Source organism: Pan troglodytes, chromosome 17, assembly GCF_028858775.2.
Source record: "Pan troglodytes isolate AG18354 chromosome 17, NHGRI_mPanTro3-v2.0_pri, whole genome shotgun sequence".
Lineage (NCBI taxonomy): Eukaryota > Metazoa > Chordata > Mammalia > Primates > Hominidae > Pan > Pan troglodytes.
Window position 1 is genome coordinate 21,385,075 of NC_072415.2, and position 17,855 is coordinate 21,402,929.

A 17,855-nucleotide genomic window follows, 5' to 3' on the forward strand; every position below is an offset into this window, starting at 1 on the left:
TCTCTGCCTTGACATGTTTCCAGAAGACAGCTGGTACATGTAATTAGAGTGGAAGTTTATTTAAAATATATCTAGGACAGGCATAGTGGCTCACGCCTGTAATCCCAGCACTGTGGGAGGCCGAGGTGGGTAGATCACTTAAGGTCAGGAGTTCAAGACCAGCCTGGCCAACATGGCAAAACCCTGTCTCTACTAAAAACACAAAAATTAGCTGGGCATGGTGGCGCACGCCTGTAGTCCCAGCTATTCGGGAGACTAAGACATGAGAATTGCTTGAACCTTGAGGCGGAGGTTGCAGTGAGCTGAGATTGTGCTACTGCACTCCAACCTGGGCAACAGAGCAAGACTCTGTCCCAAAAAACAATAATAAAATAAAGTAAAACAAAATAAAATAAAAATATCTAGGCATAGGAAAAAATGGCACTTACTCCTCTTTTCCTTTTTCTTAAATTTCCCTTTTTTCTTCCCATGATCTTTCTCATCATCAGACACTATATCAGGAGGCTCATGGAGGATGTCATGGGGAGGTGAGGGCTCGCCAGTGCGGTACAATCCAGGAAACTTTGTAGGGCTGATCTCTTCAGAGCTGGGGGTCCGGGTAAGCCCACTGCCATGCTCCACCCTGCGGTGTTCACTGGGGCTGCTGGTGGGGGGCAGGAAGCACTCAGTCATGCTGATGCCCTGACTAGGAAGGGACGAGGTCTTCTCTGTTACCTATCCATTACACCTGCACCAAGAGAAAAAACATTAGCAGAGTCACCTAACACCAAGGAACAAAAACACCACAGCATTTACAAATCAAAAATATTTTCTCCACAATCCCCTTGTAAAAAACTCTTTCATTTTATTGTCTCAACATACATTCCATGCATCTCACATTTCGATTCTCAAGGTTGAAAGCACTGGGATCTTCGAGTACTCAAAAAATAAATCAAATATAAATCAGAGGTAGAGTTCTCAAAGTAGAATATGGAATTCCTTAAAAAAAAAAAAAAACCACTCATCATTCTAAAGTGCTTCATTTTGACTGCTCCCCAACATAAAATCTTACTATTTTGCTTTATGACTAAACAACTATAAATAAGTTACAAAGACGACTTTATAACTACACATGAACAGTTCACATCGTAATTAAATTTTATAATTAAAATGATATATTTAATGATTCATATAATTACAGACCACTGATTCTACGATGCATGCAATTTTATATACAGCTCATGTATTGATAATAACTATATTTTTGTACTGCAGTTATGCTAAAAGAAATGAAGGAACCCTCATTTAATCAATCCTAAAATACACGCAAAATAGTTTTACTACAACAGATGCTACAAAGGACAAATGTAAGAGGAGTTCAAAATTTGTTTGCATTTTTTCCCATCTTTAGGATGGTAGGTACACAGTCAAAGTACTGCGTTTGAAAGTTACTTGGATTAATTCTTATTCCTCTTTAATGTCATTATGATATTCATTGGAAATACTATCAGAATCACTTTTTCTCTTTGCGCTCATTTATTTTTTTTATTTTTTTTGAGATGGAATTTCGCTCTTGTTGCCCAGGCTGGAATGCAATGGCGCAATCTCGGCTCACTGCAACCTCCACCTCCCAGGTTCAAGTGATTCTCCCGCCTCAGCCTCCTGAGTAGCTGGGATTACAGGTGCCTGCCACCACACCCGGCTAATTTTTTGTATTTTCAGTAGAGACAGGGTTTCACCATATTGGTTAGGCTGGTCTCGAACTCCTGGCCTCGGGTGAGTCACCTGCCTCGGCCTCCCAAAGTGCTGGGATTACAGGTGTGAGCCATCGTGCCCGGCCTCTCTTTGCACTCACTTTAAATGTTAACTTTACAATTTAAAAAATCCACAAGCCATAAGTGACAATTCTGAGACCATAAACAAAGTCAAAAGACAAGCAAATGTGGGGGAAAAAAAAGTTGCAAATTGGGAGAGGTAATTTCTTTAAAAAGCGAAGAGTTATTAACAAATTAATGAAAACAGCAACAAATTAAGAGAACCAGACAAAGGATGTGAACAGGCAGTTCACAGAAAAGTGAACTAAAAAATGAGTGGAAACAATGTTCAACTTCAATTATAATTTTTTAAACAATGAGCTATCACTTTTCTAATATAAGAGTGGCAAAGTACAAAATGGCACATATAAGATCCATTATGATGGTAAGGATAGAGGAAACAAGACTCACGAGAACACCTACTAATGGTAGAAGTATAACATGATCCTTTGTGAAAAGCAATCTTATCGTAGCTATTAAAATTTTAAATCTATTCTCTTTGATCCAGGAATTCTGCTTTTAGGAAATTATTCTTCAGATATACTTTCACAAAAATGCAAAGATATATGCAAGAAAATATTCACTGCAGTACTGTAAAAACAAAAAACAAGATAATCTAAAATGCTATCAATAGAATACTGATTAAATTATGGTTTATCCAAATAATAGGCTATAAAGTCACACACACACACACAGTTTCTGAAAACATGTAAGAAACGGTTAATTACTGTTAACTCTTGGAAGCGTCAGAAGGGTAGACTTTATTCTAACACTTAAAAAAATGAAAAGGGGCCTGGCACGGTGGCTCATGCCTTTAATCCCAGCGCTCTGGAAGGCCAAGGTGGGTGGATCACTCAAGCCTAGGAGTTTGAGACCAGCCTGGGCAACACGGCGAAACTTTGTCTCTAAAAAAACAATACAAAAAATTAGCTGGGCGCATGCATGTTCTCACTCATAGGTGGGAACTGAACAATGAGAACACTTGGACACAGGATGGGGAACACCACACACTGGGACCTGTGGTGGGGTGGGGTAGGAGGTAGGGATAGCATTAGGAGATATACCTAATGTAAATGATGAGTTAATGGATGCAGCACACCAACATGGCACATGTATACATATGTAACAAACCTGCACGTTATGCACATGTACCCTAGAACTTAAAGTATAATAAAAAAAAATTAGCTGGGTGTAGTGATACTTGCCTATAGTCCTAGCCACTTGGGAGGCTGAGGTGGGAGGATCACTTGAGTTCAGGAGACGGAGGTTACAGTGAGCTGAGATCGCACCACTGCACTCCAGCCTGGGTGGCAGAGTGAGAGCCTGTCTCAAATTAAAAAAAAAAAAAAAGAACAAGCTATTTTTTGATCCTGTAAAAATTATGCAACATTAAAAATCATGTTGACAATATTTAATGATGTGAGGAAAAAGCAATTTTATTTACAGCATATCAATTTAAATATATAAATATATGCATAAAATAACAGGATATTAATAACAATTATCTCTGAATTTAAGATTATGACTGATCTAAACTTTCTTTTTGTTTTTCTGCATTTTATAAATTTTCTACCCAATATGCACTATTGCTTACATAACCAGAAAAAAAATATTAAAAACAAAAAAGTTTTCACTGAAGGATCAATAAGCATCAGTATAATTCTGTTTTGCTTAATGGGCCCTGACTTTCGGCTATCATTTGGTTTTTTGTTTTTGTTTTTTTGAGATGGAGTCTCGTTCTTGTTGCCCAGGCAGGAGTGCAGTGGCGTGCTCTTGGTTACTAAACCTCTGCCTCCTGGGTTCATGTGATTCTCCTGCCTCAGCCTCCCGAGTAGCTGGGATTACAGGTGCACACCACCACACCTGGCTAATTTTTGTATTTTTAGTAGAGATGGTGTTTCACCATGTTGGCCAGACTGGTCTCAAACTCCTGACCTCGGGTGATCCACCAGTCTTGGTCTCCCAAAGTGCTGGGCTTACAGGTGTGAGCCACCATGCCCGGCCTTGGCTATCGTTGGTTTTTTTTTTTTTTTTTTTTTTTTTTTGAGACTCACTCTGTCGCCCAGGCTAGAGTGCAGTGGCGCGATCTCGGCTCACTGCAAGCTCCGTCTCCTGGGTTCAAGCCATTCTCCTGCCTCACCTCCCGACTAGCTGGGACTATAGGCATCCGCCACTACACCAGGCTAATTTTTCTTTTTTTTTTTTTTTTGTATTTTTAGTAGAGACAGGATTTCACCATGTTAGCCAGGATGGTCTGGATCTCCTGACCTTGTGATCTGCCCACCCGGCCTCCCAAAGTGCTAGGATTACAGGCGTGAGCCACCAGGCCCGGCCTTGGCTATAGTTTTTTAAAGTGCATTCTCTTTTCCTATTAATTGAAGTTTTGACAATCTAAGAGTTGAGAGTTTAAAAGGACCTAGAGTTCAACAAGGTAACAGGAATTATACATTAGAGATGAGGAAACTGAGCTCAAGTCCATGGAAGCTAAAACACAACTTGTGGGGCAGGCGCACAGGTTTACACTCCAGAAAAAAAAAATTGCTTATAGACATATCACCCACACGGATACCATGTTATTGTATGCTTCTCTGTCTTTGTTCATTCTCTCCCAGGAATCCAGCCTTCCTCTCAACATTTTTGCGTGGCTAATTCGTACTCATCCTTTAACAGTAGGCCTACAATTGGGCATGATTTTGTAGATGATGGAAACATTCTAAATTTGGATTATGGTGATGGTTGCAGAAACCCATAAACTGGCTAAAAATCATTAAATTATACACTTCGAGTGAGTGGATCTTATATGAGTTCTACCTCAATAAACCTGTTTTAAAAAATCAAGCACTAGCAACACTTCTCCAAGAATCCTCCCTGGTGACCCACCCCATCCAGTATAAGCCACAAATACTCCTTTTCTGTGTCCTAGAACATCCTGAACATACCTCTTCACAGCACTTACCATACTGTATTTCAATTACATATGCATGTGTTCACCTTGCTAATGGTGAGCTCCAAAATTTAACACTACCTATGGCACACAGTAAGTAGTCAAATGTTTATTTAATAAACTAATTGGTATCTTTTCTGTTCTCAACATATTTACTGTTGATGAGACAAATATTAGAAGAAATGAATCTTGCCCTAAGCCTTAAGTTCTAATTCAGGAAATAAAGGGAATCAACAATTTATTTGAGTTCCTGTGGCTTCTGGAACTTTCACATACATTAATTTAGCTAACCCTGTGAGAAAAGCAGTATTTTTCCATGTTTATAAACAGAGAAAGTAAGGCTCAGAGAGCTTAAATAACTTTCCCTAAATCACATAGCAAGTAAGAGATAAAACTGGGATCTGTTTGACTCAAAACACTTTTTTTTCACTGAACCACCCTTCAAGTATACACACAAAGAAAGGGAATAAATACATTTATGCCAGGAGGAACAGTGTGGTTAAAATCACACAGGAACATTTGGGACTTATTATGAGAATGGGGTGAAGACCAGCCTGACCTGGGCAGTTCTTGCTAAGAAGTAATGGAAAAGACATTAAAAGATAAGGTGGGCTCAGACAACTAAATGCCACGTTGAGTTCAGACCTGGTGTGGGAGTCATTATCAATTCCAAAGCCAGAAAGTGACAAAACTGGGGCTAAGAGAGGAGTAAGGGCAGGAATACCAGCAGCAAAATGCCAGGTGGCTTTTGATCATTCACCCCTACAACATTTGTAAGTTATACTATACTACGTTTCCATGTTCTCCTGGTACACAATTATTTTTGTTTCCATACTAGACTGATAAAGACAATTAGATAGTTTTGTCCATAAAGTATTTAATAGATTATCTCACAAAAGCTACTCTAAAGAAATATTCATTGACTTGTGCTACGGACTGAATGTGTCCCCTCAAAATTCATATATTGAAACTTAATCCCCAAGGTGATGGTATTAGGAGGGGGGGCCTTTGGGAGGTGACTAGGTCGTGAGGGTGGAGTTCTCATTAATGGGATTAGTGTCCTTTTATGAGGACACTCCCTCCTCCTCTTATGAATTCACCACCTCCACCCACCACGTGAGAACACAGCAAGAAGGCCAGGTCTATGAACCAGAAAGTGGGCCCTCAGCAGACACCAAATCTGTCAGCATCTTGATCTTGGACATTCCAGTCTGCAATGAAAAGCAATAAATTTCTGTTGTTTATAAGCTACCCATGTTATGGTATTTTGTTATAGAAGTCTAAACAGACTAAGACAAGTTAATTCATCTAGAGCTGAAGACAAGTGGAGCCACTAAAGGCAGACATGAAGGAGTGGGAGTCTGAGTGCATGACGGTTTAGTAAGAAAGGAAGAACATGTTTGCATTAGGACACATTGTTTGACCACTGGGGAGCTACAGCAAGCCTAAACTTCACTGAAGAAAAGGGCAGAAGAGAGAGGCTTCAAATGGTCCATAATAAAATTTAAGTATAAATATTCAAAGGCAAGAAAACAAACAACAAAAATCAGAAATTCTTATTTCTGAGGCAAGAGGATACCTGGTGTAAATTATTGAAAATTTGAATAAAGATTATTTATCCCTATTCTTCCTGGTACGTACAACTAAAATTCCCAGATCAGATTAAAAAAAGAAGAAGAAGAAGAAACAAAAAAAGACTCTGAATGGTAGACAGAAGGAGGCAGACCAGTTCAGTACCTCAGGATAGGAGGAATATGGTGGTGAGTTCTCAGAGTTTTCTTCTATCTCACACCATAGACTTGGAATGATAGAAGCTGGGAAACCCAGAAACGCCAACAAGCATAGACAAAAACAGAAGAAAAACAGCTACAGTAATCAGGACAGTAAGGTGTTGCAGTAAGAACAGATAATAGATTGGAGGAACAAACAGAAATTCCAAAAAGAAATGCACATGTGTATAGTTAATTGATTTTCAACAAAGGTTCCAGAGGAATACAATGAGGGGACAATCTTTTTCAACAAATAGTGCTAGATAAGCATATGAAAAAAAAAATGAAGCTCAACTCTCCATGTCATATCATGTACAAAATATAATTCATGATAAATTACAGACCTAAAACTTAATAGCTAAAAACTATACAACTTCTAAAAACATATTTTTGAGGGCTTTGAGAGGGTAAAAACTTCCCAGACATTACCAGAAAGCACTAACTATAAAATTAAAAACTGACAAATTGGACTTCTGCTCATCAAAAGACACTATTAAGAAAATAAACAGGCCAACCACAGTCACTCATGCCAGCACTTTGGGAGGCCAAGGCAAAAGGATCACTTGAGCCTGGGAGGTAAGCTGCAGTGAGCCATGACCACAGGGCACTTCAGCCTGGGTGACAGCGGGAGGCCTTGTCTTGTAGGGAAAGAGAAAGAAAAAAAGAGAAAATGAACAGTCAAGCCAAAGACTTGAAGACTACATTTGTGTGTGTGTGTGTGTGTGTTGTGTGTGTGTGTATCTGACAAAGGATTTTATTTAGAATAATAAAAAGATAAAAAACCCATAAAAAATGGGCAGAGTTGAACAAACAGTTTACAAAGGAAAATATAATATGAAAATTGATCATATGAATTGGGTCACTTGTCATACCCAAATAAAACGGAGTCAAGAAGCCAAGAGGAAAAAGCACTCTGGGCACACACCATTGCTCCAAGAATGTAATTTTCTGCCAGCCTGGCCGCTGAAACTGCCTGCTGTAACCCGAAACTAGTTTTATCTAATCACTGCCGAAACAACCTGCTGCCACTCTAAGACTGGCTTTACCCATCCGGTCACTCACCACTCACAGACTGTCAGTCCCCCAAACCTTACTAGTGCGATGAACTTTCTCACAGAGCAATATATAACATCTCTCTTTTTAAAAATAAAACCCCTAACCTTCTCTTTGTTCTTGGGACACAGCAAAGACCATCAGGTCTGTGTGAATATGCCCTGAATTGCAATCCTTGCTTCCCAAATAAAATGTTTTAAACTTAGATATTTATCTCTATATTTTATTTCATTTTCACATACTGATGGTTAGTAAGCCCAAGGAAAAAAATCAAATAAATGCAAATTAAAATTAAAATGAGCTATCAATAGACATCATCTAGAATGGCTAAAATTTAAAAAGAACAACAATCCCTAACACTGGCAAGGATATGGAGCACCCAGAAGTCTCACACATTGAAACTTGGAAAACTGGCAGTATCTTCACTTAAGCATATCCTTCTATATGACCTAGCAATTCCACTCCTTATTTACCCAAGAGAAATGAAAACAAATATTCACAAAAAAAAAACCCCCACTTACCATCAGAGTAACTTTATTTGTAATAGCTAAAACTAGAAACTAGAAGCACCCACATTGCCAACAAACAGAAGATTGGATTCATATAAGGGAGTACTATTCAGCATTTTAATAAGAAACAAATAACCCATATATACAACAAAACATAATTTCATAAAACAGCATAAGAACACAAGAGAGTACATAATATATGACTGTATTTATAGTAAGTTCTAGAACAGGTAGTCACCTAGGTGTCAAAAGAATTTAGAACTGTGGTTACTAGGGTGTGGAGAAGAGGCAGGGGTTGAATATGAAGTAGTAAGAGAGAACATTCTGTGTTGATGGCCATGTTCCTATCTACATCATAACAGGCATGCGGGCTATAAGTATGTATACATTTGTTAAGACTTATCAAAGTGTACATTTCACTAAATATAAATTATATTTCAATAAAAACTCTGAGAAGGAAAATAAAGGGCCATGAATGCCTTACAGAGATGGGATCATAAGCCATTAAAAAATATGGATGTTGGCCAGACACAGTGGCTCATGCCTGTAATCCTAGTGCTTTGGAAAGCAAAGGCAGGCGGACTGCTTGAGGCCAGGAGTTCAAGACCAGCCTGGACAACATGGTGAAACTGCTTCTCTACTAAAAACACAAAAATTAGCCAGGCGTGGTGATGCATGCCTGTAATCCCAGCTTCTTGGAAGGCCGAGGCACAAGAATCACTTGAACCCGGGAGGCGGAGGTTGCAGCAAGCCAAGATGGTGCCATTGCACTCCAGGCTGGGTGACAGAGAGAGACCGTGTCTCAAAAAACAAACAAAAAAGAAAAAGGACTTTCCTTTTCAAATATGGACCTGACCTCATGAAATTTCAGAGCACAGGGGATAAAAAGATGACACCAAAAGTGTCCCATGGGTGAGGGAGCTGGGGAATCAGCTTACATTCACACCCAATATCACTATTTCCAATCATTCCAAAATGAAAGCATGTGGCTGGTTCCTGTGTAAAAGAACAATATCTCTCTAGAGAGAACTGAAGATTAAAAAAATTACTTCTGCAATAGCAAAAAGTATTAAAAGTATAAAGCAAAAACCACATATCCAGAATTTTACTTTAGAACCCAAAACAATCGTACATTTGAAAATGAATATTTCAAGTAAGAAGTACAGTTATGACAGTTACAACTGAGATGAAACAGACAAAAAGTTCACAAAACTAGACTCAAACTTAACTAAACAATAGTTTAAAAACATTCACTTCTCTGAAGGACTAGGTTATACATTGTTCTTAAAAGTAGTATTTTCTGCTCCTATGCCAATATTAATCAGCACACACAGTAAGAATCAGTCACGCATGCAAGAGGACAAAGCAATATAAATAGAGAAGAAAGAAATTAAGTAAATTAATGTCTCCTGAAATTAGCTTTCAAGAATAAACCTACTAGTTTATTAAACTTGATACTATCTAAACATAAAAAGGCCTATTCCAGAAAAACAGTAACTTGCTTAACTAGTTTACGAGTTAAACAGATTCAATATTTTGTAAATGTTCTTTATCAATATCAGGCTTAAGTTCACTAAAAGCAACCTTTCCTCACTTTTATAGTTTTAAAAAATAATCTGTAAATTAAAATTCTCTAATCTAGAATTGTATAAGGGAATCCAAATATTGACTTATCAATACCTTATACACTGAACACTAACCAGTATTAACAGATTATTTGGAAATGTTATATTTTGTAAGCATTGTTTGCAGGCACAATACATTCTTGTTCTTCCCACAATAAGGAAATAAATTTGTCCCAGAATTTAAGGACAAGAGTGTCCTTTGAGAGGACCACTGAGCACCCCTCATGATAAATGAAGAGAACTGCGACAATGCATCTCATGAAATTTCAGAGCACTAGGGGTAAAAAGTTGATACCAAAAAGTGTCCTGTGGGTGAGGGAGCTGGGGAAGCAGCTTATATTCACAGGATCAGGACCAATATGCCAACAGAAACACTGGAAGCTTAAAGACATTAAAGTATCTTCAAACACTGAAAGAAAATTAGTTCCAACAATCATTCAAGTGTATAGTTAACTTAAGTATCGGGGGAACCCGCCCCCAATATTTCAACGTAAGTTCTTTCTATTTTCCATAAGTGTTGGCTGGCCACAAAATAAAGAGAAAGAGTACAAAGAGAGGAATTTTACAGCTGGGCCGCCAGGGGTGACATCACACATCAGTAGGACCGTGATGCCCACCTGAGCCTCCAAAACAGCAAGTTTTTATTAAGGATTTCAAAAGGGGAGGGAGTGTACAAACAGGGAGTAGGTCACAAAGATCACATGCTTCAAAGGGCATAAGGCAGAACAAAGATCACATGCTTCTGAGGAAACAGGACAAGGGCAAAATCAGAACTCCTGATAAGGGTCTGTGTTCAGTGGTGCACATATTGTCTTGATAAACATCTTAACAGAAAACAGGGTTCGAGAGCAGAGAACTGGTCTGACCAAAAATTTACCAGGATGGAGTTTCCCAATCCTAGTAAGCCTGAGTGTACTGCAGGAGACCAGGGCGTATGTCAGTCCCTATCTCAACCACATAGGACAGACATTCCCAGAGCAGCTGTTTATAGACCTCCCCCCAGGAATGAATTCCTTTCCCAGAGTATTAATGTCAATATTCCTTGCTAGGAAATGAATTTAGTGATATCTTCCCTACTTCCACGTCCGTTTATAGGCTCTCTGCAAGAAGAAAAATATGGCTCTTTTTGCCCAACCCCACAGGCAGTCAGACCTTATGGTTGTCTTCCCTTGTTCCCTAAAAAGCACTGTTACTGTTTTTTTTGGTTTGTTTGGTTGTTTTCTGAGACAGAGTCTCGCTCTGTCACCCAGGCTGGAGTGCAGTGGCGCGATCTCAGCTCACTGCAAGCTCCGTCCCCCGGGGTTCATGCCATTCTCCTGCCTCAGCCTCCTGAGTAGTTGGGACTACAGGCGCCCGCCACCACGCCCTGCTAGTTTTTTGTATTTTTTTTAGTAGAGGCGGGGTTTCACCATGTTGGCCACGATGGTCTCGATCTCCTGACCTCGTGATCCGCCCGCCTCGAACTTCCAAAGTGCTGGGATTACAGGCGTGAGCCACCGTGTCTGGCCTATTCTGTTCTTTTTCAAGGTGCACTGATTTCATATTGTTCAAACACACATTTTACAATCAATTTGTACAGTTAACACAATTATCACAGTGGTCCTGAGGTGACATACATCCTCAGCTTACAAAGATAACAGGATTAAGAGAGTAAAGTAAGACAGGCATAAGAAATTATAAAAGTATTATTGGGGAACTAACAAATGTCCATGAAATCTTCACAATTTATGTTCCTCTGTCATGGCTCCAGGTGGTCCCTCTGTTCAGGGTCCCTGACTTCCCGCAACAAATAAGGCCATTTTCAGACTAATAGTCTCAAGAAATTTACTTTCCCAATAATTTACAATCCCAATAATATACTTTCTCAATAATTCCTACAAAAACAAGGCAGTAAACAAACAGGAAGACTTGATTGAGATTCAACCCTAGAGTGCAGCAAAGGGGAAGTCCCCATAAAAGCAAATCTGTGACCAACTAATCCACAGTGAAGCATGAGGAAGAAGAGCTCCAAGGAATGATGGAAATTAGATACATCTGACCACGTGGAAAACAACAATAAGACATGTTAAAGAGCCACTGGAGCTTTGGGGATAAATTTTTCATATAGGCTGGGACGGTGGCTCACACTGCTAATCCCAGCACTTTGGGAGGCTGAAGAGAACGGATTGCTTGAGCCCAGGAGTTTGAGACCAGCCTGAGCAACATAGCAAGACCCCTATCTCTACAAAAAATTTAATTAGCTGGGCATGGTGGCACCTGCCTGTGGTCCCAGCAACTTGGGAGGCTGAGGTGGGAGGACTGCTTGAATCCAGGAGATCGAGGCTGCAGTGAGCCATGACCTCACCACTATGCTCCATCCTGGGCAACAGAGCAAGACCCTATCTGAAAACAAACAAACAAACAAAACAGTAAACAAAGCAAATGAAAATAAGAAACAACTATCAACTCTAGGAGAAAGAAAAGTTAGATGGGAAAAAGAATCTGTAGTCCCCTGTTCAGTATTATACAATATTTATCTAGTTATCATAATGATAACACGAATACTGACTTAAACACTGTGAAATGGTCATATTGGAGGACTGAACACAGGGAACTAGGGCAAGGGTATAAGAAACTTAAACCCTCATCTATCGTAATACCTAGTTAATAGATAATGTCAAAAACTGGTATCTCAAGAAATAGCAGTTTATTATTAGAAAAAAGGAAACAAATAGCAAAAGAAACACCTAAAAGAAAAAAAAAAACCTAAGACTGAGAGAGGTGCAAGGATGAGGCAGGGAATAGTGTTTTCCTTTTTAAGTCATTTATTACTGTGTTGGGGGCTGTACCCCCCAGGACTGGTGATTTGCTAGAAGGATTCACATAACTCAGCATATAGTTTGTACTCACAGCTAAGATCTACCATAGAGAAAGAATACAAAACAAAAAAAGCAAAGGAAGAGGCACATAGGGTGAAGTCCAGAGGAAATCAGACACCAGCTTCCTAGGTCCTCTCCAGCTTCCTAGGGTCCTCTCCCAGTGTGTAACACTGGACAGGTTCAATCTCTCCATCAACAGTTAACATGTGTGAAGTGTGGTCTACCAGCAGCTCATTAGATATGAGGAGCACATTCTCTTTTTTTACATTTATAAGCTGAAATGGGACAGAAATAATCCTTCAGACTGAGCAGATAAAGTTTAAAAGATTTCATATCAACAGTGAAATTCTTCTCATGATAATATGTTTAAGGTTTATGACCAGGACCCATTAAATGCAAACTACTCACATATACAGGCTCAAAAATAATTTCTCATATACATTCCACAGAGCAATTATTATCCAATTTAGTAGCTGTATAATTAATCCTTTCATATCTGTTAACTTTGTTTAGGCTTGTACTCTAATCAAGATTTTACCCTTTATTTGGGTTATTTTCTGTACCCTTCTTCTATACCGTGAGACTTAATCTTTATTTTAGCTTCTGCCCTACTCACATGCTTCAGACAAGATATGCCGGTATAATCAGTTTAGAAAATGTGAAATTCTCAAATTCATTATAATGAATATGAATGTATGAATGCCCTTTTCATGCTGACGACAACTATTAAAGGATTAATCGACCGGGTGGAGTGGCTAGTGCCTATAATCCTAACACTTTGGGAGGCCAAGGTGGAAGAACTGCTTGAGCCCAGGAATTCAAGATCAGCCTTGGCAACATCATAAGACCCTGTCTCTACAGAAAATAAAAAATTAGCCAAACGTGGGCCAGGCATGGTGGTAATCCCATCACTTTGGAAGGCCGAGACGGGCAGATCACAAGGTCAAGAGATCGAGACCATCTTGGCCAACATGGTGAAACCCCATCTCTACTAAAAATACAAAAATTAGCCAGGCGTGGTGGTGGGCTCCCGCAGTCCCAGACACCCGGGAGGCTGAGGCAGGAGAATCACTTGAACCTGGGAGGCAGAGGTTGCGGTGAGATGAGATCACGCCACTGCAATCCAGCCTGGTGACAGAGCGAGACTCCATTTCAAAAAAAAAAAAATTAGCTGAGTGTGGTGGCATGTGTCTATAGTCCCAGCTACTCGGGAGGCTGAGGCAGAAGAATTACTTGAGCCCAGGAGGTCGAGGCCATAGTGAGTTATGATGGCACCAGCCTGGGCAACAGCACAAGACCCTGTCTAAAAAAAAAAAAAAAAAAAAAAAAATTTTAAAAAGGATTAATGACAAGAAAGTAGGAAAATTAATAAATTATTTTCACCTGGATGGTAGAGCCTACTATACACCTAGGCTATATGGTATGGCCTATTGCTCCTAGGCTACAAACCTGTACAGCATGTTACTGTACTGAATACTGTCAGCAACTGTAACACATTGGTATCTAAACATACCTCCACATAGAAAAAAGTACAGTTATGGTATTATAATCTTATGCAACCACCTCTGTATATGCAGTCTATCCCTGACTGAAACATTATGTGACACATAACTATACATATATTAAGTATCAGAAGGAAAAATCCACTTTGGACTCTTGCCTTTATTATTATTATTTTTTGAGACGGAGTCTCACTATGTCAGCCAGGCTGGAGAGCAGTGGCGTGGTATCAGCTCAGGGCAATCTCCGCCTCCCGGGTTCAAGCGATTCTCCTGCCTCAGCCTCCCGAGTAGCTGGGATTACAGGTGCCCACCACCATACCTGGCTAATGGTTGTATTTTTAGTAGAGATGGGGTTTCACCATGTTGGCCAGGCTGGTCTCAAACTCCTGACCTCAGGTGATCCGCCCACCTCAGCCTCCCAAATTGCTGGGATTATAGGCATGAGCCACCATGCCTGGCCTCAAGTAAATCTTAAATTAGAACTTAACTGAGGTGATGGGGGGACCAACACATTTATTTAATAAAAATAAAATTCACACATTGGTTATAATAAGACCTGGATAATAGTATTTAGTCAAGATTCCCAAAGAGTGCACTGAAACACCCAGGGGCACCGCAAGCAAACTCAGAGGGGAGTTTTGGGACATCTTAAATTTGAGGGAAACAGCAATACTGGACATCTTTCAGAAACAGCACAAAATACTAGCTAAAAGTAGTTCAGTTTCAACATTAGATAGCACTGCATTCCTCTTGACAATATATCTTGTGAAGCTGAGTTTTCTGGGGTCATGTGACAAAAAAAGAAAAGTGCCATGTAAAAATCAACATGGAACAAGAAATGAGGGTAGTGATGTCCAATCTGACTGCAAGCTATTACAAGCTGTACACTGTCCTACAGGCACACACAAACCATTAGTAATTTTAGTTATGTAGGAGTGAAATAAAAATATTATTTCCTCTTTCAACTTACGTGTATTATTTTTTCAAACAGCTATTAACTTCTTGTGATACTGTGATATAATAAGAAATACGGGCACGCTAGCTCACGCCTGTTATCCCGTATGGGCGGATTGCTTGAGGCCAGGAGTTTTGAGGCCAGCCTGGGCAACACAGCAAAACCGGGTCTCTATTTATTTAAAAAAATCTTAAAAATTAAAAAATTAAAAAATGCTTTGTAATAAACCAGTAATAGTAAGTAAAGTGTTTACATGGTTCTGTGAGCCATTCATGCAAGTTCTCAAACCTGAAGAGGGGGTCTTGGGAATGTCCAATTTGGAGCCAAATGGGATAGGGTTGTGGGTAACCTGGGGACCCCACTACTTGTGATTGATATCTAAAGTGGGGGACAGTCTTGTAAGACTGAGCCCTTAACCTGTGGGGTCTGCATTAACTTCAGGTTAGTGCACTGCCAGCATTAGGTTAAGTTGTAGAACACCTAGTGCCTGCCAAGAATTGGATCATTGTTTGATATGGGAAATCCCTACACACTTCTGGTGTCAAAAGTGCTGTGAGAGAGTACAGAAAAACTGTTTTTCCCTTTTTAGTTGTTGAGATGTAAATACATATTAAGCTGTGTGAACCTAACAACATAACAAAGGGAACTTTTAAGTGTTCCTGTTAAGTAGATTTCAGGTCTAAGAGCAGAATATGTACAAGATAAGGCAGAAACATCAGTCACAAAAGAAAGTAGTAAGTCATGAATGATGCTTGGAATTAAAAGGACTCAGAAGTCAAGTTGAATAAACTCCCACTGGCCAAAGATGGGACAATATGAGTATCGATAAAATTAAACAACTGCAATAAGCTAAAATGCATCAATTATATTTAAATCCATGAGTGCATAATTATACTAAAAAATAAAAATTCATTGGTCACCTTTGGAGGATCTAGAGGAATACCTCAGTTTTTGAATAGCTGATTAATAAAGTTGGGGAGAAATCGAGCACTTATCCTAAATTTCCTAAGTGATGTATTAATGCTGCCAAGTTTATCTTTATCAAAATCTTACGGCAAGTAAGTAAAGAAGAAATGAAAGAATATCGGAGGCCAAGCGCAGTGGCTCACGCCTATAATCCCAACACTTTGGGAGGTCAAAGCAGGCGGACTGCTTGAGCCCAGGAGTTCGGGACCAGTCTGGGCAACATGGCAAAGCCCTGTCTCGATCAAAAATGCAAAAAATTAACCGTACATGGTGGTGTGAACCTGTGATCCCAGCTACTCGGGAGGCTGAGGTGGGCAGATCACTTGAGCCCAGAAGGTCAAGACTGCAGTGAACTGAGATCATACCACTGTATTCCAGCCTGCGCAACAGACCCTGTCTCAAAAAAAAAAAAAAAAGAATATTATGAATATCAACAAGGAATTAAACTCTATAAAATACTTTAAGAGATTTATTCTGAGCCAGATGTGAGGACCACTGCTACTCGAAAGGGGTCCCAAACCAGATCCCAAGAGAAGGTTCTTGGATCTCGCACAAAAATGAATTCAGGGTGAGTCCATAGTGCAAAATGAAAGCAAGTTTATTAAGAAAGAAAAGGAATAGGCCGGGTGCAGCGGCTCACGCCTGTAATCCCAGCACTTTGGGAGGCTGAGGCGGGCAGATCACCTGAGGTCGGGAGTTCGAGACCAGCCTGACCAACATGGAGAAACCCCGTCTCTACTAAAAATACAAAATTAGCCAGGCGTGGTGGCGCATGCCTGTGGTCTCAGCTACTTGGGAGGCTGAGGCAGGAGAATCGCTTGAACCCGGGAGACTGAGGTTGCAGTGAGCCGAGATCGCGCCATTGCACTCCAGCCTGGGCAACAAGAGCAAAACTCAGTCTCAAAAAAAAAGAAAGTAAAGCAATAAAGAATGGCTACTCCACAGGCAGAGCAGCAGCCTGGACTGCTATACTAAGGATACTTATTTCTTGATTATATGCTAAATAAGGGTGGATTATTTATGTGTTTTCCAGGAAAGAGGTGGGCATTTCCCAGAACTGAGGATTCCTCCCCCTTTTAGACCATATGGGGTAACTTCCTGACATTGGCATGGCATTTGTAAACTGTCATAGCACTGGTGGGAGTGTTTTTTAGCATGCTAATGTATCATAATTAGCATATAATGAGTAGCCAGGACGACCAGGGGTTACTTCCATTGCCATCTTGGTTTTGGTGTGATATGGCCGACTTCTTTACCACGACCAGTTTTTATAACCTGTATCTTGTGCCGACCTCCTATCTCATCCCGTGACTTAGAATGCCTAACCTCCTGGGAATGTAACCCATTAGGTCTCAGCCTCATTTTACCTAGCCCCTATTCAAGACAGAGATGTTCTGGTTCAAACACCTCTGACACTGACTCATGACATAGCCCCAGGAGGTCCTGAGAAATGTGTCCAAGGTGGTTGTTTTACAGCTTGATTTTATGTATTTCAGGGGGACAGAAGTTAAAGGCAGACATCAATCAATACATGTAAAGTGTATCCTGGTTCGGCTGGAAATAAAGCACAACTTGAAGCCAGGGCTTCCAGGTCACAGGTGGATTCAGAGATTATCTGATTGGCAACTGGTTGAAAGAGTTGTTATTATCTAAAGATCTGGACTCAATAGAAAGGAGCATCTGGGTTCAGATAAGGGGTTGTGGAGACCAAGATTTTTATCATGCAGATGAAACCTCCAGGTAGCCGATTTCAGAGCTCTTATCAGACATAAAAAGATGCCAGACTCTAGTTAATTTGCTCCTGGATCAGGAAAAAGATCTGGAAAGGGAAGGGGATTCTCTAGAGAATGCAGATTTTCCCCACAAGAGACAGGTTTGCAG

The 17,855-nt window shown here is 40.0% G+C and overlaps 1 protein-coding gene across 10 annotated transcripts in view; it reads right to left on the reverse strand.

Moving 5' to 3' along the window:
- The window catches only part of RALBP1 (ralA binding protein 1), a 62,722-nt gene that overhangs the window by 23,944 nt on the left and 20,923 nt on the right, over positions 1 to 17,855 (reverse strand). For 5 of the 10 annotated variants that reach the window (XM_054672026.2, XM_063795524.1, XM_063795523.1 and 2 more), the window contains 2 exons: positions 2,999 to 3,116; positions 429 to 727 (listed from right to left, as the gene is read on the reverse strand). In XM_054672026.2, coding sequence (XP_054528001.1) covers positions 429 to 672 — 244 coding nt within the window. In that variant the 5' untranslated portion in view covers positions 673 to 727; positions 2,999 to 3,116. Of the gene's footprint in view, positions 1 to 428; positions 728 to 861; positions 974 to 2,998; positions 3,117 to 17,855 lie in introns of those variants that run through there. The other 5 variants (XM_001138420.7, XM_001138511.7, XM_054672031.2 and 2 more) reach the window with 2 other exon arrangements.